General features: G+C 37.0%; 4 protein-coding genes and 1 pseudogene across 4 annotated transcripts; 2 read left to right on the forward strand and 3 right to left on the reverse strand.

The window, feature by feature from the left end:
- Positions 1-1649: 1649 nt before the first annotated feature.
- LOC147938243 (uncharacterized) lies at positions 1650-2180 on the forward strand. The gene is made up of 2 exons (XM_087465542.1): positions 1650-1802; positions 1926-2180. The coding sequence occupies exons 1-2, from the start codon at positions 1650-1652 to the stop codon at positions 2178-2180; spliced, it is 408 nt and encodes a 135-aa protein (XP_087321668.1).
- A 1037-nt stretch (positions 2181-3217) lies between these two features.
- On the reverse strand, positions 3218-3741 carry LOC147938244 (uncharacterized). The gene is made up of 2 exons (XM_087465543.1): positions 3607-3741; positions 3218-3505 (listed from the first exon to the last, which is right to left on the reverse strand). The coding sequence occupies exons 1-2, from the start codon at positions 3739-3741 to the stop codon at positions 3218-3220; spliced, it is 423 nt and encodes a 140-aa protein (XP_087321669.1).
- A 5514-nt stretch (positions 3742-9255) lies between these two features.
- On the reverse strand, positions 9256-12688 carry LOC147938245 (uncharacterized). The gene is made up of 11 exons (XM_087465544.1): positions 12419-12688; positions 12248-12337; positions 11938-12150; positions 11588-11747; positions 11139-11497; positions 10629-10872; positions 10241-10391; positions 10144-10150; positions 10051-10056; positions 9505-9966; positions 9256-9447 (listed from the first exon to the last, which is right to left on the reverse strand). Exons 1-11 carry the CDS (start codon positions 12686-12688, stop codon positions 9256-9258), a joined length of 2154 nt encoding a protein of 717 aa, XP_087321670.1.
- A 5676-nt stretch (positions 12689-18364) lies between these two features.
- Positions 18365-18452, reverse strand: LOC147938246 (small nucleolar RNA R71; annotated as a pseudogene).
- Positions 18453-23689: 5237 nt separating this feature from the next.
- LOC104710837 (PHD finger protein ALFIN-LIKE 3) lies at positions 23690-25561 on the forward strand. Its single transcript, XM_010427496.3, has 5 exons — positions 23690-23933; positions 24076-24108; positions 24383-24611; positions 24702-24840; positions 25145-25561. The coding sequence occupies exons 1-5, from the start codon at positions 23834-23836 to the stop codon at positions 25403-25405; spliced, it is 762 nt and encodes a 253-aa protein (XP_010425798.2). The 5' UTR covers positions 23690-23833; the 3' UTR covers positions 25406-25561.
- The last annotated feature ends 655 nt before the right edge of the window (positions 25562-26216 follow it).

Genomic DNA, 26216 nt, shown 5'->3' on the forward strand with positions numbered 1-26216 from the left:
CCAAGAAGAAGGGATTCACAGGCGTATTTTCGAAAAATGTTTAGACGCCGGGAACAGAATAGCAATCTACAACAAGGGGCTACGGGTCCTTGCCGAGGACCAAGACATACAGTGAGGTATCACACTACTAAAAAATAACGTTCCCGAAGACGCCGAGTCCACACTAGCATGTGGGATTTTCTCTATGTTATATGGGGACGAGCAGATGGCGGTTTGTTTTCTTCACCAATTTGATGCACATCACTATCCACTCCAATCAGAGGGAGTACGGCTTATCGGGGAAGATCTATTCCAACGGTTATGTACGTTTAAGACGGCGCGTAAAAATACGTACACAGATTCACTAGTATATCCCTCCAGTTGTTGCTCCGTTTCCCGGACTGTGCCATGCATAGTTGTTTGAAATGGGGCAGGTTATCGACCAACACACGTTATTATGACATTGTCTGTGTAAATTGCGGAGTGTGGTGGGTGGCCAAATTCATATGTGAAATCCTTTAGGTGTATTGTCGGTTCCCTTCTGTGTTGTGACTTAATTCCACATATGTTTCATTAGATAATTAAATTACTATGTAATGAAGATGTTAATTAATGTGTCATTTTGGAAATCGGTTTGTTCGGGTCGGTTTGGATGTCGGTTTGTTCGGGTCGGTTATTGACTAAAATTTATGTTCCGAAAGTGAACCGAATTATTTAGTTTATACGGTTTATTCGGTTTCTATTTCGGTTTTAAATTTAACAAAAAAGATAATTCTCTATTACAAATCCAAATCCACAAAAAAACCCATTACATATACAATCAAAAGCCCAATATACAATTAACAAAAGCCCAACATACAATCAATAGTCCAACCTAATCAAATAGTAGGGTTTTGACATATAGATATGATGAGGTGCCGCTCAAGCGGCTGTGATGGTGACACCAACATAGATCTCCGACCAGCCATCTACGACCATCCTATACCACCTTTAAGTGAGGTTACTTTGAACGAGACTGATGAGTCTATTTCTCGCATTCTCACTAAAATAATAAACAAAACAAGTAAATCAGTAGATATAATCACGAAGTCTAAGATCTAGATAAAAAAGACAATTGAGACCCAATAATCAAATCTGAAAACGAACTAAGAAGATCAAGATGTAGAAGTAGTTTAGAAAAGTAGGAAGGAGAAGAAGCAAATGTAAAGGAGAGGAGTCGAGATCTTTTTCTTCTACGATCATTAGTGAATTAGATCTAGGGTTTTAAGTATTTATATCATGTTCCCCTTAACCGAATAAATCGATCGGTAACCGGATACCGAACCGAGAAAACCGACTACCAAAATCATAAAATAATTTCACCGATCGGTTTAGTTATCCTCTCTCTTTCTCTGCCGAAAACCGAATGTTTCGGTTTGATCGGTTTTCACCGATTGCCTACACCACAAAAAAAAGACACAAAACCCAATGTTCTTTAAAGCGAATCGAATAAAATCGATATCTTATAAACCAAATCAAAATTAGGGTTCATTAAATCGATTTGGGGGAAACAGAGAGAGCCGCTGCCATAGATGCTGGACTAGATTGAGGAGTTGGAATATTTGTTAATAGTTGAACGTTCCTTTTTTTTCATTTTCTCTCCTTCATTTACGCTCTCTGTTTTTTTCTTAATGTCTGCTTCGAGAAACACGAGTCCAGTTGAGTATGATGATGCGGAGTATGGGATCCCGGCTGTTTGTTACTGTGGTGAAAGACCAAAGCTACAACCTTCTTTTACAAGGACAAACCCAGGGAGGCTCTACTACACATGTCGAAATAGAGAGGTAAGAGACGTCACAATTTGGTTTAAATGTTTGGACTGGGTCACTTACAGTGATCCCGAGGTTGCATAAACATCAGATTTATTTTCATAATTTGAGGTTATTTAAAAAAAAAAAAATTTGCAGGATGGGGACTATCACATTTTTAAATGGTGGGATGAAGCTATGATGGAGGAACTTAAAACAGTGAAGGAAGATATTCTAAAGTTGACTGGGTTGAATCAAATGCGTGAAGCGCTTCAGGAACATCATATGGAGTTGGAAAGGCTGAAGACGTTGATTGCGTACAAGAGTGATGGATTAACTATGGAGTTAAAACTGACCAATGTGTTTGTTGCGACTTTGGTTATACTAGCAATAATTACCTATTTTTACAAGTAGATTGTAAGTTTCATTAGTAGTTTTTTGGGTTGTGGTTTTATTGTTTAACATCAAGTTGCTCAATTATGTGGGTGTTGGTTTATTATATTTGGGTTATTTACATTTTTTTTTTTCGTCTTACAAAAATATGTTAGGACGAAACGTTGTCGTGTTATTATTATCGACCAAACCCTTGAAATTAAACATAAACATTTGTACACAAATGTACGCATACGTTTAACATTAAAGGTTGGCAGTATTAGGAAGATGCTTACTAAATAAAAATAAAAATAAATAATTAACCATGTGTAATACACACACCATTTTACATCAAATTAATCCTATCCACGTAAGATATATTGTTCGTATGTAGGTAATGTAGATAATAATATAAAGAGTTCAGCGACGTGGTTTTAAAAATTTGGAATGTAAGCAACATTCACAATTGGAAACATAAGCTACACATTCGTCGTCAGTCCGCACGCGCTGGTCGAAGTATTCCAACCAGAGTTTGAAATCTTTAACCTCAGGGAAGGGTGGTTCAAATATCACTTTAGAGACACCCGGTTGACTAACCACTTCCATCCCTCCTGCGGTGCAAAAAAATGTGGTAAAGGGTAACCAAAATTAGTTTTCTATAGACCTCTTATATTTAAAAGATGTTTGAATTGTTTTAAATACGTTTGCGTAATACGTACCTCCATCTTTAAACTTGGCCCTCCAAAATCGCAAGACCACAACTGGTTTGCCTCCGCATAGCCAAAAATTGCGGGCGAAATCATCGACCATTTCATCATAACCCACACATTGCACGTGATGACCCCTACGCACAGAGACACCTTACGTTAATAGCCCGTTATATCATTAAAGTGTGTGAAAGGTAGTAATCGCGAAAACGACTCACTCAAGATTCGTCAATGAAAACCGTATCAACCGGGTTCTCTCGGCAAACCGTGGAGCAGTTGGATCGTCAACCAATATTCTTCGTTCGACGTGAGTAACTTCCCCCATCGTGTCTATGATTTCATGTCATTATAATTGTGGTACTGGCTATGATATTAGAAAAAGGAACAACAGAATGCAACGTTACCTAAGAAGCAGTTCTGGGTCCAAGGAGACCATCGTTCATAAATTTTGTCGAAGGGGACGTAGTTGATGTAGTGATTGGTCGACAAGCAACTAATGTTGTCCACAACCGTGTCAGCAGTGAATTTGATCTGGTAGTTGGAAGCCACGACCTCCACAGTGGATGTGTCGTCAATGACGACGAAATTTGAGAAGGTTTTCCACGAACCCTCCTCAATCCCCGTACAGAACTGGGGCAACAGGTCCTCGCTGATTGTTGCCTGCATCTTATCTCCATACGGTGCGGGAAAAAGTTTAACCATGATGTATGAATCATTTGATATTAAGTGCATATAATATGATGATGAGACGAGCCACTTACGAAAACATCTGAAACAACCATTTCAAAGGTGACGATGTTCGCTTCTCTCTTTCTCCACTTGCAGATGATCTTAACAGAAACCTTCCAATCAGAACGCCACGTCTGGAGATCGGATAGCCTGTCGAAATGCACCATAACTTTGTTGCACTTTTGTTTAATTTGCGGGTGATATTTTGTTTTTGAGAGACGAATACATACTTCACCGGTGTGTGTATTTGTCTTCTTATATAAGCAGCGAACAAACACAAATGGATTACTGATATTGTGGCTTTTCGAAACGTCGTGACTGCATTCCATACAGATACATCGCATTTAGATAATTAACATGTGTAACTGCCGGTTTAGCGAAGAAGATACATCGCATGTACTACTTAATTATGACCCTATAGTCGACGTTATATATCCGCAAAAATAGATTGGTAATTTTAACAAACAAATTCAATGCAAAACTTTATAAAACATCAAGGAATAGTGAATGATGGTTTAACCTCACTAATAAAGGCTGATATATAATGTAAATGAACCAATAACGTTGAAGAACTGTATAATTTGAATAAAAATATTAAAGAAAATCACAACCGTTGCACTGTTTAAAAAAAATATTTAAAAATTGTTTAGTAAAGGAGCAAGATATTCGTTCTTGGTAAGAGACGGAAAAACTGAGGCCTCAGTTGCGACGACGTATTTGGATGTCTGATAGGGTTGTTTCCATCCCGAGTTTTTGAATTAAAGTGTTTAGATCTGGGATAAGTTCTACAAGAGGAGCGAGAATAGAAGTCGGCGACGGAACATTTAAAGAAGAAGAGATTACGAAGGTCGGGTGAAATCAGAAAAAGGCGACTAGTTTCGATCCCTTTTCATCACCGGTGTTGATTCAGAAGGTAAATGTTTCTCTTGACTTCTTCCTTTAAATTGGAAGAGAGAATGTTCCCCCAAATTTTATATTTGGTTGGAAGAGTATCTAGCAAATACATTTAAGAATCGATTTGATTAGCCCAGGTCATGAATACGATGAATAGTTGTGTATTTGTGGCGGGCAGAGGATAAATAACTTAGTGTACGTACATACTAATATGTACGTTACTTCTTGGTGGAAGGATGGATCCCGAAGAAGTAGAGATCGTTCCTCCATTGAGTTTGGATCTACCGAGGAGGTTATTTGCTCTTGACCATTACCCTCTCCAAACCAAGATCAATGCGTATTCAAAACCGGAATATCTTTCTAAAATAGCGAAATGGATAACTTGTTAAAGTCTCCATTTGGGCAGCTTTTTCATATCCCTGCGAACAAGACCTCGTTCTCCGGGAAACTAGTTTATGGATTTGTTTGCCGTCAATTGGTGACCAAAAAGCGGAATGAGATGTGGATTGTGTTTGGTGGCAATCCACTAAAGTTTGGATTACAGGAATTTGCAGAGTTGACAGGTCTCGAGTGTGGAAATTATCCAACAAAGAGAGATGTTAAAGCAGCTACAAAAACGCAAAAGGGATGTAAGGCTGTTTGGGATGCACTATTCGGGGAAAACAAAGAACCAACGATCTCCGAGTTGGTACAAAGGTTGGAGACTGAGGAGATGGAAACGTGGAAGAAATTAGCTTTAGCGTTGATAGTAATAGTTGATGGAGTTCTAACATGCGTTACGCAACCAGTAAAACCAGATCCGAAGACAGTGGAGATGACCAAGAATATAGATTTTTTTTTAAAATACCCATGGGGAAGGTTGTCATTTGAACGGACGTTGGAGACTATTACAGGCTTTAATTGTCTAGCAGACGCTGACAGTTTAGTGAATATTTTCAAGCAACAATCATTTGCTGTTCATGAATTTCCTCTAGCACTCCAGCTGCTGGCTTTTCACTCTGTCCCAGCACTTGCAAGATTAGTACCGTCTGACGTACAAGATCAGGCTTTTACTCAAAGATCGATTCATAATCTGGCTAAACTGCGCCCAATCAGGACAACAGACATCTTCGCTTGCAAGGCTGCTAAAGAGGTATGTACTTGGTTGATATAATACGTAAACGACTTGAAAGTATAAGTTTTGTAATATGTTTATATTCTTCTAATACATGTTTCATCTTGTAGGTGGTTATTAGGCGGATGGTGGGTAATGGGAAGCATCGTGATAGTGGAGAATTCTCGTGGCGTGATGAAGAGGAAGACCAACAAGTTGACAACATTGAAAATCTCATTAAAGCTGGCCACAAATGGGATGAGGCAATATGGTTGGGAGGTGATGATGAGTGTCCAAAACAGATACGACCTGAAGTGCAAGGTTTGTTGACATTTATACATAACAAAAGGGTTTCATTATAAATACATTTTTATTTTATTAATGGCTTATTATTGATACAGTTGCAGTTGACTATCGAAAGAGAAAAAGAGCAGACACCGCAACAATTGAAAATAAGAAAGAGAAGACCACAAAGAGACCTAATGTGCGACTGGGGGTACGCCCGTTGTTGATGAACGTTTGGAAGATGACCTATTTGAAAGGTATGCGGCGGAACTAAGCCGGTTCCACAGGAAACAATGTGCACTGATAAAGGAAAATCATGAAAACATAAAGATTTTCGTCCGTAAAGAGATCTGCACGGAGATAAGAGCGGCCCTATTGGAGGTAAAAAGAAACGACTGTGGGGAACCTTCTTATGCTTCAAAGACAGTTTCAGAGAAAAAGTATTCCAAAAAAAAAAAAGAGAAAACTAAAAAGTTTCGAAGAATGAGTTCAGTAATGGTGAGGAAAAAAAAGGGAGGGAAGGCCAGCAACAGGGGTGACACTGCGAAGGTTGATATGACTAATAGCATAAGGGTTGTAATTTTTTCACTACTTACATATATTAAATTATGTTGCTATGGTGGTGTGCATAGGAAGATCTAAATACTGATGGTTTGAAGGATGCCATAGATGGTGAACACTCTGTCAGTGGTGATTCGTCAGTTGGAGGCCAGGTAATGGACAACATGTCATTTACAATGCGGGTCAATCAAAGTAATGTGGGTGTTTTTTGTTTATGCACCTATCATTTATGCTTTATATATTTGACCATAGGGTACAACCCCTAGTCATATTAATGGGTGGGTAACCGAAGATAACGACTGTGGCATGAACGAACCATCCCCGGTCAATGGAGTTGATGAGTGTCGCCAAGATTATGACGCGGGAGACATTGCTGTGGAGCTATCACCAACTAAAAGCGTATCCAATGTAAGTATTTGACACAAAGTGGTGATTACAACATTATATTCGTATTAAAGCATTCTCCACCTTTAACTGAACAGATATTGCTACAGCTGAATACTAAAATAGAACTTGATCTGCATTATAACAAAATGGTAGGTCAAGAAGTAACCATAAAAGGGATCAACATCTGTGGGTTTAATATATATTCGGTATTTTTGTTTATCTCCTCCGATCTAAACGTGTAAAAATGTAATTTGTGCCAAGTTCCTCCTACAAACACACGTTTCAAAAGTTTCATTATTTTGAATAGGTGGATGGGGAAGAACTGCATCAAGAAAATGAAACTACAGTTGACGGTCAACAAGAGGCAAGTGTCTAAATTTTTTGATTTCGATTATTTGTGACATTAGTGTACGTAAGTATGAATCTATGTATGTACATCTTATTAGGCCGAAGTCCAAGCACTACAAAAGGAAAGCGATGTCGAGGAGGGCTGTAACAAAACTGATGGACATGAACAAATAGAAAATACAGTTGACGTTCAACCACTGGCAAGTTTCAAACTTTTGTTTTTCTCGACTATTTGTAATATTCATAGTGTCTACTTAGATGGGTCAAGTGTACGTCACAATTAAACTATGTACGTACATCTTATTAGGCCGGAGACCAAGCAATACACAGAGAAAGCGATGTCGTAGAGGGCTGTAAAGAAACTAGAGGTCAACCAGATAAAAGTCCAGGGGAGGAATGTATTCCCGGTGACTCATATAAGACGGTTATTATTGTGGATGAAACAGGACGGGCAGAAGAAGTGCTAATGGAGATACGTGAGAATCAACCGCCCGAAGCCATAGTGATCAAAGCAGGGTCGGTCTCATACGACCCGATGGAAGATGTTGATGATGGGAAATTTGCCAAATTCACCGAGTTGATAAAACGCGATAATGTGTAAGTGTAGTATATATTAGTCAGATGACATAATTGGTATGCTCAACCATTAATATAGGATATTCGTAACAATATTGCGCAGGATAGACAATATTTTCAGATTCCGCAAGGCAGATAGCCTATTCTTCTCTACTCTTGTATCGCCTCAAAAATGGGTCCATAGTCAGGTACATATTTTTAACTTTACGTACACGATTTTAGGTGTGTTCATGGTTTCTTGTTGGATTTATATTTGAGTTGGTTTGCGTTTAACTGCATCTGCAGCACATGGAGATGATTGCCCTAACGCTATGGCACAAAAACGGAGAAGACATGATAAAACGAAAGAGCGTAATTTTGGACTCCGTTCTCTTTTACGAGTTGACAAGAAGTTTCCAAGCATTCAACAGGTCGAATCAGAATTTCCAGTGGGACAAAGTACTCAATGACATCGTCAATGGGAAATGGATGCACCACGAACCAAGGTTGAAGTGGGTTATGGATGTCGACGTTATATATGCTCCAATGAACTGGAGATCTAAGCATTGGGTAGGAGTGGGCATAAATCTTAAAACGAGAAATGTTTCCATTTACGATCCTTTGATGACCTCCGCCAGAGAACCTCTTGTGAGGTCCCGGATCGAGCCGGTGATTAAGATCATACCGTACCTACTTCAGAGTGTTATCGATGTCAATTACCCTGTCCACCCATTTACCGCTGAAAGGGTCAGCCCTGTAGGACAAAACTTTAGGACGGGAGATTGTGGACCTTTTGCTATGAAGTTTTTAGAACTGTTGAGCATGGGCAAACCGATGGCTGATTGCTTGGAGATCACCGACAACAATATTGACAATTTCCGAAAGAAGTTCGCGATGGATGTCTACGAAGCTGGTATTGGCCCGATACATTAACTAGCGAATAAACATTCTTCCTGGTTGTACTTATTAATTTCACGCAGGTGGTCCATCTGATCCATAACCGTTTGTTAGGATGATTTTAGTTTGATGACTTGGAATACAATTTAATTGCCTTGCTCATCATATCATACCTCTACCTACATGTTGCCAATGTACGTAGAATTGCCAGTAGGGACAACTTAGTGTGGTCAAAATGGAGAGAACTAAGCACCATCCATGCACCTAAAAATAACGTCTACAACGTTAGAGAATCGATTGTACGTACACAGGTGAATATACGTACGTGTGTAAACAGACCATAATAAGGCCGTTACTTAGTTGATGATACGTACACATCTGATAAAGGCCTAACATATACTAATACTGATCTGTAAGACGTCATAATGATACATATCTAGACCCTGCAATATACAAAATACACTACACCTAAAGAGTGTTTAAACCGATCGGAGCTATGTGAGTGACCAGACGTCGGATAATATAAGACCGACATCCTCAAATCCCACATGTTACCAAAAAAATTACCAAACACGCATCTTCTATTAGCAGCACGCGTAAAACCAATCTTCAATTTTGCAAAATCATACTGCTCCGGTAATGTACATGGAACCTAACTTCTTCAACTTTTGGATCCCGAGTTGAACTCAGCTTCCGGATAATCTATTGTCTCCGACGTAGCATCTAGTTGCAGAAAGCAGTCTCGGTCTGGGACCTCATCAAACACTTCTGCAGCAAGTTTCATCCTAATCGAAGGCATGGCTGCATCACATAGGCCTGTGTAGTTTAGTCCAAGAGCTATACACTCTAAACACTTCAACGTGTACACACCACAGTCACCTTGTTGATAGTTCTATGGGAGTGTTTTCACCCGGTAGTAACTAAATGCCGCGGCCCCGATATTCTCATCTTTGTACCTCCGGTGATATGCTTGTATCAAATGTGGGATCATTTTTGCAAACGGCTTACACTTCTTTTGTAGACTCTCGTCGGTTCTACCGCTGTTTATCCTATCGTAAACTCGTAGCCTTCGCTGGACTAAGTCAGCTTCGATGGCTACCCAATGGTTGTTATTGAGGTTGTATGGGAAGAGCAGGGTGTCTACATCGTCAACCCACACCTTGTGTGTCATTCCGTATTTTGGAAGCCTTCCCACGTACGTCTCAAAACAACCTTCTCCAAAAACCCATTTATTAGAGGCTTCAATTTGAGGGAATTCGAAAGCCCACATACTAACAAACAACGGATCGAGGAAAGCAATATGATATGTTTTATATGGGGATGGCGTTTGCGTCCCCCTAATACGGAACATATGCATACATGTAACCATGTGCTGCAACATTAGTGACATCTATCAGGCATTAGTATACCATAGTTAACTGCATCAAATGTTATGGAATAAAACTACGAAGCTTACCGCATCCTATAACCAGCCGAATGTTGTAGTTTGCCACAATTGTTTAGGGGTCAGGAGGCGAAAATAAAATTCGGCATTTCCAGTGCAAGGTACTTTAGCCCTGAATACCAAAATTAACAAATCAGTTATAAATCGTAGATGATATCCAAATATAAACACTAATTATATACAACTCTAAATGAACACTTACAAATCATCAGTTAGGAAGGACATCAGCTTTGCAATTTTCTCAGGTCTTGCCTCAATAAAAGGATCATACACTGCGGGAGATAGGACAACAGTGTGGCTTTCACGTCGGGTAATTAATGCAGCTCCCATTGATTCGTCATTAGGGCTTAACCCTATGTTAGTGCCCACAGGATATACTAATAGAAGATCAAGCTCTCTTGAGGGAGGAAACACCTTTTGTAACAAATGTGCAAAATACCTGGCTTTCTCCTTATCTTTCAGTGTATGAGATGATGCAGGAGTACTGGTCCCCTCGGTTAAATCCACAACAGATTCGCACTTTCGATCCGACCATACAGGATTACCACCACTTACCGGATGGATAACATTAATAGGAACGGGTTAAGCACCTGCTCCATCTATTTTGTCATTATACTTTGCTCTTTTATCACCTTCTTCTGTCTCCCAACTCTGAACTCTTTTGCCACGCTGTAAACTGTCTACGATCTGCTTTGGAATTCGCTCTACACTCGCGGCTGCGTTATCCTCTGGTTCGATTTTAATACTCCCAGACCACATGACCTTATCCTTAATGGCTAACGGATTCCTAACACAACTAGCAACTTTATAACCATCTTGGTCCGAATGCTTTATCTGATATAGCCATGACTTGAAAAACACATGTATTTGAGGTTATATACAAGACATTTTATATATAATATGACGCTATTAAAACTAGAGACAAAGTTTACAAAATTTGTGTGTACGGAAAAAATCATATATATCAAAATAATTACAGAATTATACAACTTCACAATACTAAAATTAATATTGTTTCCTCGAATAGATAAATACAAAGACTTCATACCAAACACTGGATATATAGTAACAATTTCATCAATACGGTACGCAGATCATACCTCCTCTATTTTAGGTTCGTCATTTCTTATTGTACGAGGTCCTTGTGTATGCGCTCCTCCATCCATTGAGTTGATAACAACTTTCTTCAATAGTTGAACGTCACTCTCAAAGTTACCCATCCTACTCTCCATACCTTGAAGTTTGTACACAACTTCCGCTATTGCTCTAGAAAACGATATCTGAATATTATCCATTTTCGCCCCTAGTGTTTCAACCATAGTAAATAACCTTCCACTACCATCTTCACCCTGCACACCTGACTGCTTACCTGCAGACGCCTTCTCTGCTAAACATTTGTCCCCAACACTTTCTTTCTGCTCCTTCGCATTTTTGGGGACATTACTGATGCTTGTTGGGACTGTTTCAACGAAATCATCGTCACTTACCCCTGCAACAGGTTGTCTCCTCTCCCTCTTCTTCGTATGTTCCCCCTTCCTTTTTTTTACACAATCCCATTCTCTTTCATCTACTTCGCCATTGATCATGTCTAACAGCAGATTATCCAGTTTCTTCTTCAAACCTTCCCCTACACCATATACAGAATACTGTCCTGGCCAATCTGGATATATGAACTCCAAAGGTTTAGGTACTAAATGCTTCACCTGAAGCTGCATTTCAGATACCATAACTTTTAATATGCTATCTAAAAGAAAAAATGCAGACAAATAATGTATACATAATTAGAAGGCATACCTCCCCATTATTAAGGAGTTTGCTCTCGGATATGAAGGCTTCAATATCCTACCTTGGCCTCCCTCCTCTCCACCATAACAGAGGCAAAACTACACCTTCTCTTACATGCCCGTAGCTAGCCCCCAACACCTTCACGCTCTCAAATGACAAGATAAGCAATACATGGACACATCCATGGAGGGTATAAGCATTGTTACGTAACCCAAGGACTTTGATGGAATCAACTAAACTCTTGAATCCAACCCTACCCCATTGAAAACTATCAAATGCTTCTTCATTCAACGCCCTTTTGCGTATTCCAGAGGTATCGTACTGTTCCTTGATAAACCAAGCACTCCAACATGCACAAGATACAACTGAACAATCTGCGTCTTCATTTCATCAGACCACCACGACAGCTTCTCAAACCGTCAACTAGCTCCTGCCAGTTGGGTCCATTAAAAGCTTTCACCTTTAAAGCCGCCCATAAAGGTGTATAATCGACTTCACACTCTGTTTCATCAATCTTCTCACAATTCAAACCACTAATTTCTTCATATTCATATAGAGAGAACCTTAGCGGCTTTCCTCCAACCAAGAACCATACCTCTGTTGGAATGTCTATTGCCAATTGATTGGACAATAGATAATGAATGGTTTTCCCACAAAACAGGTAGTCGGATTCCGTTAGATCCAATAAAACTCCCACCTGCGAATTCTTTCTTATTTTGTCGTACACCTCATCACCAACGAAGCCTTTCAAACCAGCTAGATTAGACAAACTACAATCATGGTGCATGCTTCTCATCGCCAGTGGAAAATTACCATCCGGATACAGCCTTCTTGGATACCTCTTCGCATCATTGCTTGACCTCATAACTACGACATAATACAGAATCATTAGTTTGGTTATTAATTCAAATATCACAAAAAATATGTTGCTTAGATTAGCAACAAAACAAGATGAAGTCTCACAAAAATCTTCCGGAAAAGAGAGTTCAAAAGAATACAGAAAACAAACATGAATATCGTCATAAGTAACCTTCCACAAAATACAACGCCTACTATGAAATACTCAAACTCTTTCTAAACAGTAAACAATCGAGACTAAACCACGATATAGAAATTTACCTCACAGCAGATCGCTATATTTCCCTCCTCCTCAACTTCAAACCACCTCGCCGTCAACTCGCCGTCCGCCCGTGGTCCACCAGCCAAACATACTCCACACAGATTCTGTCCACGCCGTACGCTTTCCAAATAGTTTCAAAAAATAGCCGATCTCAACCCAACTTTCGTAAGACAAACAACACAAAGATTCAAGGGATCGATTCCTGCTTTTATTGGAATTCTCTATTTATTTTTCCCAATTAAGATCTTGGTTTTAAAATAAAATGGCATACACCGTAATAAATCACACAACCCTGGTTCATGTGTAATTTGCAAACTTTTATGTGTTGTTTGAGTAAGTCAAAAATCTAAACGTGTTAGTCTAGTAATAAACCTACTTATATGTAATATTCAAGGTAATTTCCCTAATTAATTTCATATTTCTTCTAAGTATATTGTTGGAAGTAATTTGAAGTTTGATGTAAACAAATTTTGATGCACAAAAACTTACTTTAGAAATGCCAATATGGGATTTCAAGAGAGATATATTTTTATTGCAAAAAAAAATATTTTCTAATAGTTAAACAAATACTAAAAGTGTAGACTCGTCAAATAAGTCTAAGTGATATGATCAATAAAATATTATACTCTATTGTTACATATACCTTGATTAAAATTCATAGTCTCAATACTTCATGCCCTAAACCGAAATAATCAAAAAAAATTGTTTCTATAAAAAAATATATAATCCGTGAGAATATGTTTAGATCAAACTATTATGTATCAACTAAATATATGTATAACCCGTTCTTTCTTCAATCAATGCAAGATTTTTTTTTTAATTCTTTATTTTGTGTAAGTATGTTTCACCCATGAAATATTATATCAATGGTACTAAATAAGTCAATTTCCTATAATAATAATTATTGTGATAATTTTATATTAGAAACTTTAAATATGTGAATAGTAATCTTTTATTTTTTTTACTATGTGAATAAATTTCGGTTTTGAAAACGTTTTAGATCTAATGATTTTATATTTTAATAATTAAATATGTTATAAAAATGATTAAAATAAATTTTAAAATTGAAATGTTTGATTTTTTTTAATTAATTGTAAAGGAATATTTCTTAATCATTCAATAGCAATTATGTGTAAATATCCAAAAAAAAAATTCATTGGTGTCTTGAGCTCTCTAACGACGAGACATCAACATTTTCTTAAAAGTGCTTCTCTATTAATATATAGGGGATAATAATGTTAGTCTATATAATAAACTTTCTAAATACAACTATGTATTCAGATCTCTTGTTTTTTGTTATAATAATTAAAAATCAAAATAGAATCTCAAATACTAAACAAAACAAACTAAATATAACAAACAAATGGTCAAGAAGTATATTGCAGGTTAAAAAATTAATATAAAAATTTAGCCGCACAAACGGTCGGGAAATTTAGTTATTCCTCTATTTAGAAAACATCCAATATTTAACAAACAAATATAATATTTTATATAAATAATAATAAAATTATATACACGCGGTGTACTGCGGGTTAAAATCTAGTACTATATAATGTGATACATACATTTTTAAATTTAGGCCAAAAAAACCATAAACTTTATTGGAAGCTATTTAATAGATCAAGTTTTTTTGACTAGCCGTTTAATACACCAAATATTATTAACCAAACCAAAACATAAATGTTGTTAAGTAAGATAACAGAACAACTAATGATCGTTACTCTACCGTTTAACGACATGTAACATTTGGCTTCGCTAATCAACAGAATTTGATGTATTAAATGACCTCCCATAATGTTTATGGTTTTTTTTGCCTAAATTTGAAAGTTTATATATTTAATAATATTTTTACTTAAGTGGAGTACAGTAGTAAAAAAAAAATTTATTATTCAACTAATAACTAACTGTTGAATGTGTTAGTCAAACGTCCAAAATAAAAATCATCATATACTCTTAAAAAAATATATTTTAAAGATATATTCACGTGAAGTAACCTTAGTGCAGTGGCCAATGGTAAGTTCTTAATGCACAAGACAATGGTAAGTCCCATTCCATACGAATGTAGGGATTTGGCTAATGGACCGGCCTGTTGTGACTTAATGGTTAACAAAAAAAAATGATATATTCACATAAATACATTATTGAAAAGGGAAAAATATCATTATTCAATTATGTTCCGTGTATATTATTTTGGTTTATTAATAGACAAATAACATGTAGCAATGTAGTTCTGATGTGAGCATGGATAGCGTGGAACAAGGAGTTACAGAGCAGCTGATACGTCTATATTTTACCTCATTTCAGCATTTATTTTTCATCCATTTAGTTTAGTTCATTCATAGTTTCACTCCATTTTTAATCTAGTTTCTATGTTTTGCATTCATAGGTTGTTTAGCATCATTATTTACATGCATATGTGCATTTAGAGTATTATTAGGTGTTTTCGAGCTCTCAAAGGCTAATGAAGGATCTGGCGTTACTCCTGGAGCTAAACAAGAGGACTGGAAGCATCAAGAGGTAAAGAGGAAGTACTCCACCGTCCCACTTGACCGCTTCCAAAGAGCACTCGATTAGACTCATGACGAGTCCCTCAAAGATTGAGTCAAATGAAGATTTTCCGTTGATATTCATCTTCAAGTCTCTTCATAAAACTTATGTGAAATTGAGTTATCTTTCTAATACCGGTGATATCAGCCCAATACAATGTTCCCTTCGAAAGTTATCGCTGTTTTAGTGAAGGTATATATAAGAAGACCTGCGACTCGACCGATCATCATTCTCCCACTCGACCACAACTGCTGCCACACTCCCTCACTCACGCTTCATACTCATTCGGTCATCATTCTTTCGGAGAACTTCAAACTCGAGCGCACTTTCGACGTCTCCATGTTGCCACTCGATGCACCTCCAAGAGGGTGACACCTTCGACTCGAGCGCACCTTCATCATTCTTTGGGATTAAGCTTCAGGGCTCTTCACCAAAGTTGTGGAAAATTAACTTAGCTTTCCAATGCCGGTGATATCAGGCAAATCAGATGGGTGCTTATTGAGTTAACGCATTTTAAGTGAACATATATACATCCAGACCTGTCAAGCAACTTTGCGCCTCATACGCACCACGTTGCCACTCGATCGCACCTCCAAGAGGGTGACACCTCCGACTCGAGCGCACCTTCAAAATTCTTTTGGGATTAAGCTTCAGGGCTCTTCACCAAAGTTCTGGGAAATTGAGTTAGCTTTCCAATGCTTGTGATATCTGGCCAATTAGATGTTTGGTTATTGAGTTATCTCAATTTTAGTGAACGTGTATACATCCATACCTGTCAAACAACTTTGCGCCTCACACACACCAAAATCTTCTCCAAGTTGCCGACTTGAGCGCATCTTCAGAAGCACCAGTTACCAACTCGACCGGACATGATGCAATCTCAAGTAATCTCCCACTCGTCGACCAACTCAAGAGGAGCATAGTCCTTTCGACTTACCTCCCACTCAATCAGATGTTCTTAGCACCATATTTTTCGCGACTTAACCGGTTGATGTTCTCCCATTCGATCCGTCTTGTCCCAAGGATCTTTCCACTCGATCTGCGGAGACCAAGACAAAGACAGAAGCGAATAAATAAAGATGTTCTCACTCGACCGGTCGGTGATTCTCCCACTCGATCAAGCAGCCATGAGGAATGTGAAGCACAACTAGGAAAAGAGATTTACCAACTTGACCAACAAGATTACTGAACCGCCTCTCTATTTTATTGTTTTGTGTTTTAGGTCTTTCAACTTTTTCTATAAATACGTTTTTAAGTCTTTACCCATAGAACATTGCTTTCATCCTAGGGTTTATCTATAGCCACCAAAACATTTTCTGAGTTTGTAGTCAAGATATCTCTTAATCTATTTATTTTTTGCATTTGATATCTTCTACAAAATTGTTTATCTCATTCTTATCTATCTATTATGCAATTTTTAGCAATTTTTAGGTTTTTAGGGTTTTTTATGAAGATTATTCTTGAGTAGTGATTAGAATTATTGAAGATGGGATATATTAGGTGGAGAATCTTAGTTTGTAGGGTGTTTAAGCTTAGAGTTGATTGAATCCCTTCTGGATTAACGTTTTTAATACTAGTTTTTTTCTGAGAAGTTGGAACTAGGTCTTAGACATTTCAGCACCTGTCAAGTGTTTGATGAAATGGCTGAACCAACTAGTACTAGAGATTTATATCCCTAACCTAAGAGATTTGATGTTTAGGGTGCACTTTGACAGTAATGAACTGGATTGTAAGGCCTGTTTAATATGGTTTCACCAACAAGAGTTGGATTTGTTAGAGTGAGATGTTCATTGTCTAGGGATAGCTTGTTTGAGTTATGTTAAACACCCTATATATTAAGAGACTCCACTGAGGTCAATTACTCTTATCCTTAGGAGCTCTCTCATCTACTTGTTTCTTAATTAAAAATTTGTTCTTTGTTTCTATTGCAATAGCTTGATATTTAGTATCTGCACATTTAGCATGTTTATGTTTTCTTATGTTATTGCATGTTAGCTTCTTGTTCTGCAAACTCGTTTTGTTCCTGCATCATGTTCATTCGAGGATGTTAGACATAAACTCTCTCTTTTAATTGGCTTAACTTTTGCTACTTGATTTCATCTTGAGTTATTAGCAAAGTTCCTAATTTGATTGACACCTTAAGTATTACAGTTGCATAAAAGTTAATTAAACTTCCTTAGAGAGTAAAAAACTTAGTATCAATTTGGCGCCATTGCCATTTGGGATTTGTTTAACTACATATATCAAATTTTGCAAGATTAAGTTATGTTACACTTTTCACTATAAATACTATCTCGCTTTGATTGTCTGCTTGACAGTTTTGCATCTCAGGTACCTACTGCTTGAGTCCTTGCATGCACACCAGATCGAAAGGACATAAAAATCTTCTTCAAGATCTTGATAACATCTACCAGTTACAACCAACATCAAGACAACAACAAGACCAGATCAGAGTAGAACAACAACAAGTGGATATAAACAATCCACATGTTCAGAACAAACTTTAAAGGAGGAGAAACACTAGAGCTGGAGATGCACCCCATACTCAAAGATATGGGATAGTCCCTCCAGCTGTTCAGAACGAAAACTTTGAGATTAAGAGTAGTTTGATTTCAATGGTTCAGAGCAAAAATTCCATGGACTTCCTATGAAAGTCCCACTTGATCATCTTGATGAGTTCGACAGTCTTTGTAGCCTCACCAAGATAAATAGAGTTAGTGAGGATGCTTTCAAGCTAAGATTGTTTCATTTTTCTCTAGGAGACAACGACCATCAATGGGAGAAGACTCTACCTCCTGGAATAATCACCTCCTAGATGATTGTCAGAAAATCTTCCTTCCGAAGTTCCTCTCCAATTCAAGGACTACGGTTTGAGAAATGAAATCTCAGGCTTTATTCAAAAGAATACGGAGATATTCTGCGAAGCATGGGAGCGGTCTAAGAGTTATACTATCTAGTGCCCAGAATGACGACGGAGGTGGTAGTGGAAATGGAGGACCACCGTTGAAGATGCTTGCGCCGTTCACCGCCAATACATCTCGAATTCTCTACCATCGCATTTCAAGGAGGTAGAGTCTTCTCCCACTGATAGGCTTTTTCTTCTAGAGAGAAAGGAAACAACTGCAGCTTGAAGGAATCCTCACTAACTCCATTTATATTGTTTAGGCTACATAGCCTGTCAAACGCATCAAGATGGGAAAGGGGGTCTTCAATAAGCAGTCCATGGAATCTGCGAGTATGAGTATTTGGAGCATCACCAGCACCAATGTTCCTTCTCTTTTGAGGTTCTTTCTAACCCTGTGGGATTTCCATTTCCACCAGTTTGTCTCCTATTCTGGTACTCTAAATAGGTGCTCGGCCGAGTAGTCAGTCGAGTGTCTGGTCGAGTGGTACTGATAACTCTCTAATTTATATATTTTTAGCATCCTTTTTTGTCCATATTTTGCATTGTTCATACCTCTAACTTAGCATTTTTAGGTCATTAACTGTAGGAATTCACTTTTAAACCATTTAGGGTGTTGAATTTCTGCATTTGCATATTTTGGATGAAAACGTGTGCTAAAGAGCCAAAAATGGAGAAAAACAAGGACAACTTGAGCATGTATCCGAAGGAGCCATCGAGCTGCAAGAACATGTCCGAACCCCAACATGATCGAGGAGGATCCAAGAGCATGAAGAGCAACCCGAAGATCCACCCGACTTTACCCTCGTGTACCCCATCGAGTAGACCATCAGGCAGGTCTGGGAAGCTAGGTAAAAAGGGTTTCCATATATAAACCCCCTCCTCTCCTAGCTCGCAAACGAGCACACCACAGACCCTCAAACCAGAGAGCGAGAGCTTCTGTGAGAGAACTGAGCGATTCAACATTTTTCCCTTTTGTTTTTACATTTTCTTTCTTAGTTTTTATAGTTTTCTTAGATTTCTATCTTGTACTCCTTCTACTCTATTATTACCGTTTAATACAATGCAATTTTCATTTATTTTCGTTGTTATGTTTCTTGTTATCATATCCGAGTAGTGTAGTAAAGTTTCTAGGGATGGGATAGATGATTTTGTGTTCTTGATCGGTTAGGATGCCTTAGTTTGATTGTAAATGATTGATAGATTTCCTTCTAGGTTGGTGTTCTTAATGCTGTCAACGGACCGAGATGTTGAGATTAGATCTAGGGCGTTTTAGCGACCGAGAGGTGTAGATAAGATGCTTGACTTAACCAATGCTAGAGGTTTACTTGACTCTGAGTAAGAGATTAGATGAGTTTGAGTTTACTGACAATAATGAATCGATCTTAATGCCTGCTTGATCATATTGCTAGTGCGAGAGTGTGGTAAGTGATCAAAGTTTGATTGTTGCTAATGCGAGATTGTGGTGACAAAGTTTTAGAGATTCATTGTCTAGAAAATTATTGCTTGAGGCATGTAAGGCATCTGTACTGGTCTAGAATACTTAGGATTCAATTACCCCATCCTTAGAAGCTTTCATATTTTATTTGTTTGCATTTTCTTTACTTACTCGACCACTTACCCGATCAGGTACTCGATAACCTGTATCGAGTAATACCTTGAGCTGTTCATATCTAATTTGCTTACTCGATCACCCCACTCAATCCTGTACTCGATTGCTTGCATCGAGTGCTTAGGTCGTGTGGTTTCTTTGTTTATATTCTTTTCTTTCATTTATTTTAGGACTGTTAGAACAAAACCCTATCTGCTTGGCTTGACTTGTATTGTACTGATCATATCCTTCCTGCTACCAATAGACAACCATTTGGATTGATAACTCTTTGTACTACAACTGCATAGGGAATTGATACCTTGGGTGAAAACCTGTCTATCAGGTACCCGAGGATCAAAACAAAACACCAGACAAACAAAAAAGTGACTAATAGATGAAAATGTAACACAACTTAATCTTAAAATAAAACAATGAAAATCTCGACGGAAATAAATAAACACAATAATGGCAACGATGCCGAATTGAAACATATTATTTATCAGGATTGAAATGAAAGATATGAATTGCAATCAATCAATCCAACACCAAATAGGTTCAGGATCAGGTGTTTCCATAATAGTGTAAAGGGTGTCAATCCATAAAAAGTGTAATGCAAACAGTCAAGATGTGATCAATGATATCAAGCTAATAAAACATAAATGCAATAAACTAACAACTTGAAAAAAAAACTACACAACAAGATTAAACTACGTAACATAAGCAAATAAACAATACAAGATGGAACAAACTACTAACAGATGTAATTAAGAACAAACTAGAACGATTAAGAACAAAATCTAGTAAACGACTAAGAGCTCGAGCATGCAATCGGGTGAGTGCAGTATGAACCAAGGTCAAGTGCAAGATCGAGTGCTAAAAAACGGATGATTAAATGAAAGAAACAAGAACAAAAAATGAGCAATAAGATCCTAAGGATGGGAATAATGGGTTGGCATTAAACTTAGTCTATCTAGGTTGCTCAACAAACTCACAAAAAAACGAATCCCTAGACAATGATCATCTGAACCTTAGAAATCCACTCTCATGACAATAGCAATCAAGTTCATCCACTTCTAGGAATGTAATCAAACAGGCTTTTTAACTCCAGATCATTACTAGTCAATAATTACTCTAGACAATCAATATCTTGAGGTAGGCATAGGAATCTCTGGTATTAGTTTATTCAAGCATTTCATAGAACACCTTGTGGGTGCTAAAATTCTTAAGATCTAACTCTTACTTCTAAGAAAAAGGCAAGCATAAAGACCATCTAATGCAGAAGGGATTCTATACAATCTAAGCTTAAAAAAACTAAACAAACTAAGTTCTGTACCAACCTAACACATCCTTAAGAATCTAATTACTACTCAGATCTAATAAACATCATAAAATTTGAAAATCCATAAAATGATAAAACATTCATAATCAAATAGATAATGATGAGATGAACAACTTTGTAGAAGAAATCAAATGTAAATATTTAAAGGATCAAAAGTTATAAAGATTAAAAGCTTCTAAAACCTTATAGCTAAAATAGACAAAAGATGATTCTTTTTGCTGCTAGAGATGACAGTCTTATTTATAGTAAAGTGGAAAATCCTAGATAGAGGATAAAATAGAAAGTCTGTGGGTTGGTCACTTACATGCACTCGGATGCGTTCTCGGCCATGTGCCTGATTGTGTGCTTGGTCGAGTGGTGTTTTGCTTCTTGGCATCATTCGACCGAGTAGCTCTTTTCTTTGATGTGAGATGACATATGTTCAATAAAACAGTGCATACTTAACACATCTATCATATATATCTATTAGACTACTAAGTCTATCAATATTGCATATGAGATTAAAAGGATCGCGCAGAAGCCTATCCCCTTTACATGCAGAGTTAGACACCCTTGTTTGGGCTATGGAATGCTAGCATTGGACTTGAATAAAGTTCTTTTTGCTACGGACTGTTCAGATCTCCTAAAGATGACGTCTAATATCACCGACCTTTTCATCAGAATTGAAGGACTTTACTCATTTTAGAGATAGGTTTGTTATTTTTAGTATTAGATATATTCCTTGAGAGGATAATATTTGTGCTGATAAACTTGGGAATGTGCAGGAGCACGAGGTTTCTGTTTTTCCCATGTAAGTTCATCGGTACCTAATTCGTTCTCTCAAAGAGAGTCGTTTCCGTTAACTTAATAAATGAAGTTTGATTGTAAAAAAAAAAAAAAACTACCAAGTCTATCACCACACAAAGTGCAATTACATTTTTTTTTTTGGCGCTAATTCTTCTTTTTATTCCCGTCTAGTTTCTGCTAACATGGCAGCTTTTGTTAATGACAATTTTTGTTATTTTGTTTTTTGTTTACACACATTTTCGAAGGTAATATAGGGATTATTATGAAATATGTTTTTTTTTTTCTCATGGTGCTATGTTAGTGAATTTTTCACTTCTTTAAGTTGATTTAGTAACTCTCCCAAAATTATATTATAAATATACACAATTTAGTTAATCGCCAATCCAGCAACAAGATTTTGTGTGTTAGTCTTTTAGAGGACAAAACGGTTGGCAAAGAAAATAATGAGAACTCGACAACTTAAATTATCTACTATCTACTGCATATGTTTTAGGCATAGAAACATGGATTAGCTTTCAAATTACCTAAAATCTCCTGCAAATTCATAGAGTAAACTTGGATCGAGTTTCTAAAATACTCCCTCCGTTCTAATTTAACTGTCGTTTAAGGTTTTTGCACACAAATTAAGAAAATTATTAAATTTTATGTTTTGCACACAAAGTGCAATTACATTTTTTTTTGGGCGCTAATTCTTCTTTTTATTCCTGTTTAGTTTCTGCTAACATGGCAGCTTTTGTTAATGACAATTTTTGTTATTTTGTTTTTTGTTTACACACATTTTCGAAGGTAATATAGGGATTATTATGAAATATGTTTTTTTTCTCATGGTGCTATGTTAGTGAATTTTTCACTTCTTTAAGTTGATTTAGTAACTCTCCCAAAATTATATTATAAATATACACAATTTAGTTAATCGCCAATCCAGCAACAAGATTTTGTGTGTTAGTCTTTTAGAGGACAAAACGGTTGGCAAAGAAAATAATGAGAACTCGACAACTTAAATTATCTACTATCTACTGCATATGTTTTAGGCATAGAAACATGGATTAGCTTTCAAATTACCTAAAATCTCCTGCAAATTCAGAGAGTAAACTTGGATCGAGTTTCTAAAATACTCCCTCCGTTCTAATTTAACTGTCGTTTAAGGTTTTTGCACACAAATTAAGAAAATTATTAAATTTTATGTTTTGCCTTTCATTAATATATTTTATAATTTTTTCATTGGTTGAAACTTTAAAGCAGCAGGGATAAGATTGGAATATTCATCAAACATCTGCGTTGAAAATCTAAATCGACAACTAATATGAAACAAAAATTAAATCTTAGAATGACAACTAAATTAGAACAGAAGGAGTAGCAGTTATCATCAAGAAGTATTTTCTAAACCTAATAAAACTTAATAAACTTTTCAGAATCAATGAGGAGTAATTTTGAAAATTGAAAACTAAAATTAATATCTCATGAGTTGCTAGTTAATTTGTAAACGAGCTTTGAACTCTTGGGCTTTTTGCTACATAATTGGGTTTTGTATTATGATCCAACCCGAACCCAAAACTCCCCAAGTACTTTGACCCAAAAAACAAAGACTTTAGTGGAATACAATACAAGATCGGGTCTTGTCACAGTCCACGGCGCAGCTTTTTCTTCTTTTTAGTCTTCTTCCATTATTTTTTTTTATTTCCAAAACCATCTTTCTGAGATCGAGCGAGAGAGAGAAGAGAGACCATGGAAGGAGGAGCTGCGGCTTACAATCCTCGAACTGTTGAAGAGGTTTTCAAGGATTTCAAAGGTCGTCGTGCTGCCATTGTTAAAGCTCTCACCACCGGTAAAAACAAACTTCACTATCTTCTCTGTTTTTTTTTTTTTTTCAAGAATTGTGGTGGGTTTTATAGCTTCTAGTGATGTTATCTTCTCGGATCTAAGTTCAATTTCTGATTAATTCGTGTTTCTTTTTTTTTGGTTTGCAGATGTTCAAGAGTTTTACCAGCAATGTGACCCTGGTTAGGGTTTCTCTCTTTTGTTCCCAATTTTGAGTTTTTTTTTTCTTCTTTATTGCTCCTGGGGTCTCTTGGGTTTTTCCGTATATACACCACAAAAAGTACAAATCTGATTTGGACTTTAGTCTCTTGTGTGGTAATTGTATTGTACCGTCTGATTTCAAATTAGTATCTTGTGTGGCTATTGTGTATTGTTTAATCTGATGAGATTTAGTTTCTCTTGGTATGGTAATTTTGATTCGAGTTGGGTTTTGTATTGTGCAATCTGGGTTTGCAGAAAAGGAGAATCTTTGCTTGTATGGGTTACCGAATGAAGAATGGGAAGTGAATTTACCAGCTGAAGAAGTGCCTCCTGAGCTTCCAGAGCCAGCTCTTGGTATTAACTTTGCAAGAGATGGGCTCTCTGAAAAAGAATGGCTTTCTCTTGTTGCTATTCACAGTGATGCTTGGTTACTCTCCGTTTCCTTTTACTTCGGCTCGAGGTTTTCATTCCACAAGGAAGAGAGGTAATGGATGTCACACATCGTTTCTCTTTCGGTCTCCTTCTCAATGTAGTTATAGTATTTTACACTAACACTAACTTGTTTAATTTTCAGGAAGCGCTTGTTCAACATGATCAATGATGTTCCTACTATATTTGAAGTAGTGACTGGAATCGCTAAAAAGCTATCAAAGGACAAGCCATCTACTGCAAACCAAAGCAACGGCAACAAATCCAAGTCCAACTCTAAAGTTGTAAGGCCCTTGCTATCCTTTTTAAATCTTTTGGTTTTGCAGTTTTCAGAAACTTATTTTACTAAGCTAGATATCCATACAACAAATCGAATAATACATATGCTTTATATGTCGTAACTGGTGGTTTGATACTTAGTCCTGTACAAGCTGAGGAATCTTTATTCATTCATAATCTTTAATACAATCCAGGCTATTGTAGCTTCTTCACCGAAAACACTGCTTTGGTTGGATTGGTTTTTGAGTATCTCCTATGTTTTTTGCTCATGTAGTTTAATTTTCCTTTGCTTGGTTTTTGGGCATGCAGAGAACTTCAGATGGCAAAAGCTCAAAGACCAGGGATGTAAAAGAGGAGGACGAAGGAGAAGATGAAGAGGATGAGGATGAACATGGCGAGACCCTTTGTGGAGCTTGTGGAGACAGTGATGGTGCTGATGAATTCTGGATCTGTTGCGACCTTTGTGAGAAATGGTTCCATGGCAAGTGTGTGAAGATCACTCCAGCTAGAGCTGAGCATATCAAACAATACAAGTGCCCTTCCTGCAGCAACAAAAGAGCGCGAGCCTAAATAATCTGTTGTAGTGAATATAGCCTGTAGTGACAACTCTCACTACCCTCTTTATTTGGCTAGTCTTAGCTCTTTATTGGCCATAACAGCTTGGGCTTATTTCTCTGTATAATTGGTTTGATTTTGCAACTGAAGAAATAGAACCTTTTAACTCAATTTGTGACCTCGGATATGAATCAACAAGATATCTTACCTAAAAACCAACAAGGCATGACATTTCTTAATAACCGGATACGTCAACATACTCTACAGAGCCTGTCAAAAAATCATCAATGCATATCTGCAACACATGTGTTACGATCATAGTTGCAACTTAGAATCTTAGGTAACTTGTGGTGCATTTCTTGAAATCTAGCAATAGGTCAAGACTAAGACTCAAGGGACATAAGATCAATAAAAGTTAGAGATGCATTAGAATATATTGTTAAGATAAAACTTATTACAATTTGTCCCAAAACTAGTTAAAACCAACAAAACAATGCTTAGAATTAGTAAACCGCTTTGTTTGTCTTTCTAGGATCAAAATGTGTCACAATCCAATGCATATGATAGATTATAAGAGTTATAGATGCATTAAAAGTATTTAAGCAAAATTTATTACTATTTTGTCCAAAAACTAGCTAAAACCAAGAAATCATTGCTAGTAAGCCGTAAACATCTTTGTTAGTGTTTGTAGGGTCAAATTGTGTTACAATCCAATGCATATGACTAATTATAAGAGTCAAAGATACATTAGGAGTGTTTAGACAAGACTTATTACCATTTTGTACTAAAATTGGCTAAAACCAACAAAACATTGCTTCAAAGCATG

Source organism: Camelina sativa, chromosome 9, assembly GCF_030686135.1.
Source record: "Camelina sativa cultivar CO46 ecotype springtype chromosome 9, ASM3068613v1".
Lineage (NCBI taxonomy): Eukaryota > Viridiplantae > Streptophyta > Magnoliopsida > Brassicales > Brassicaceae > Camelina > Camelina sativa.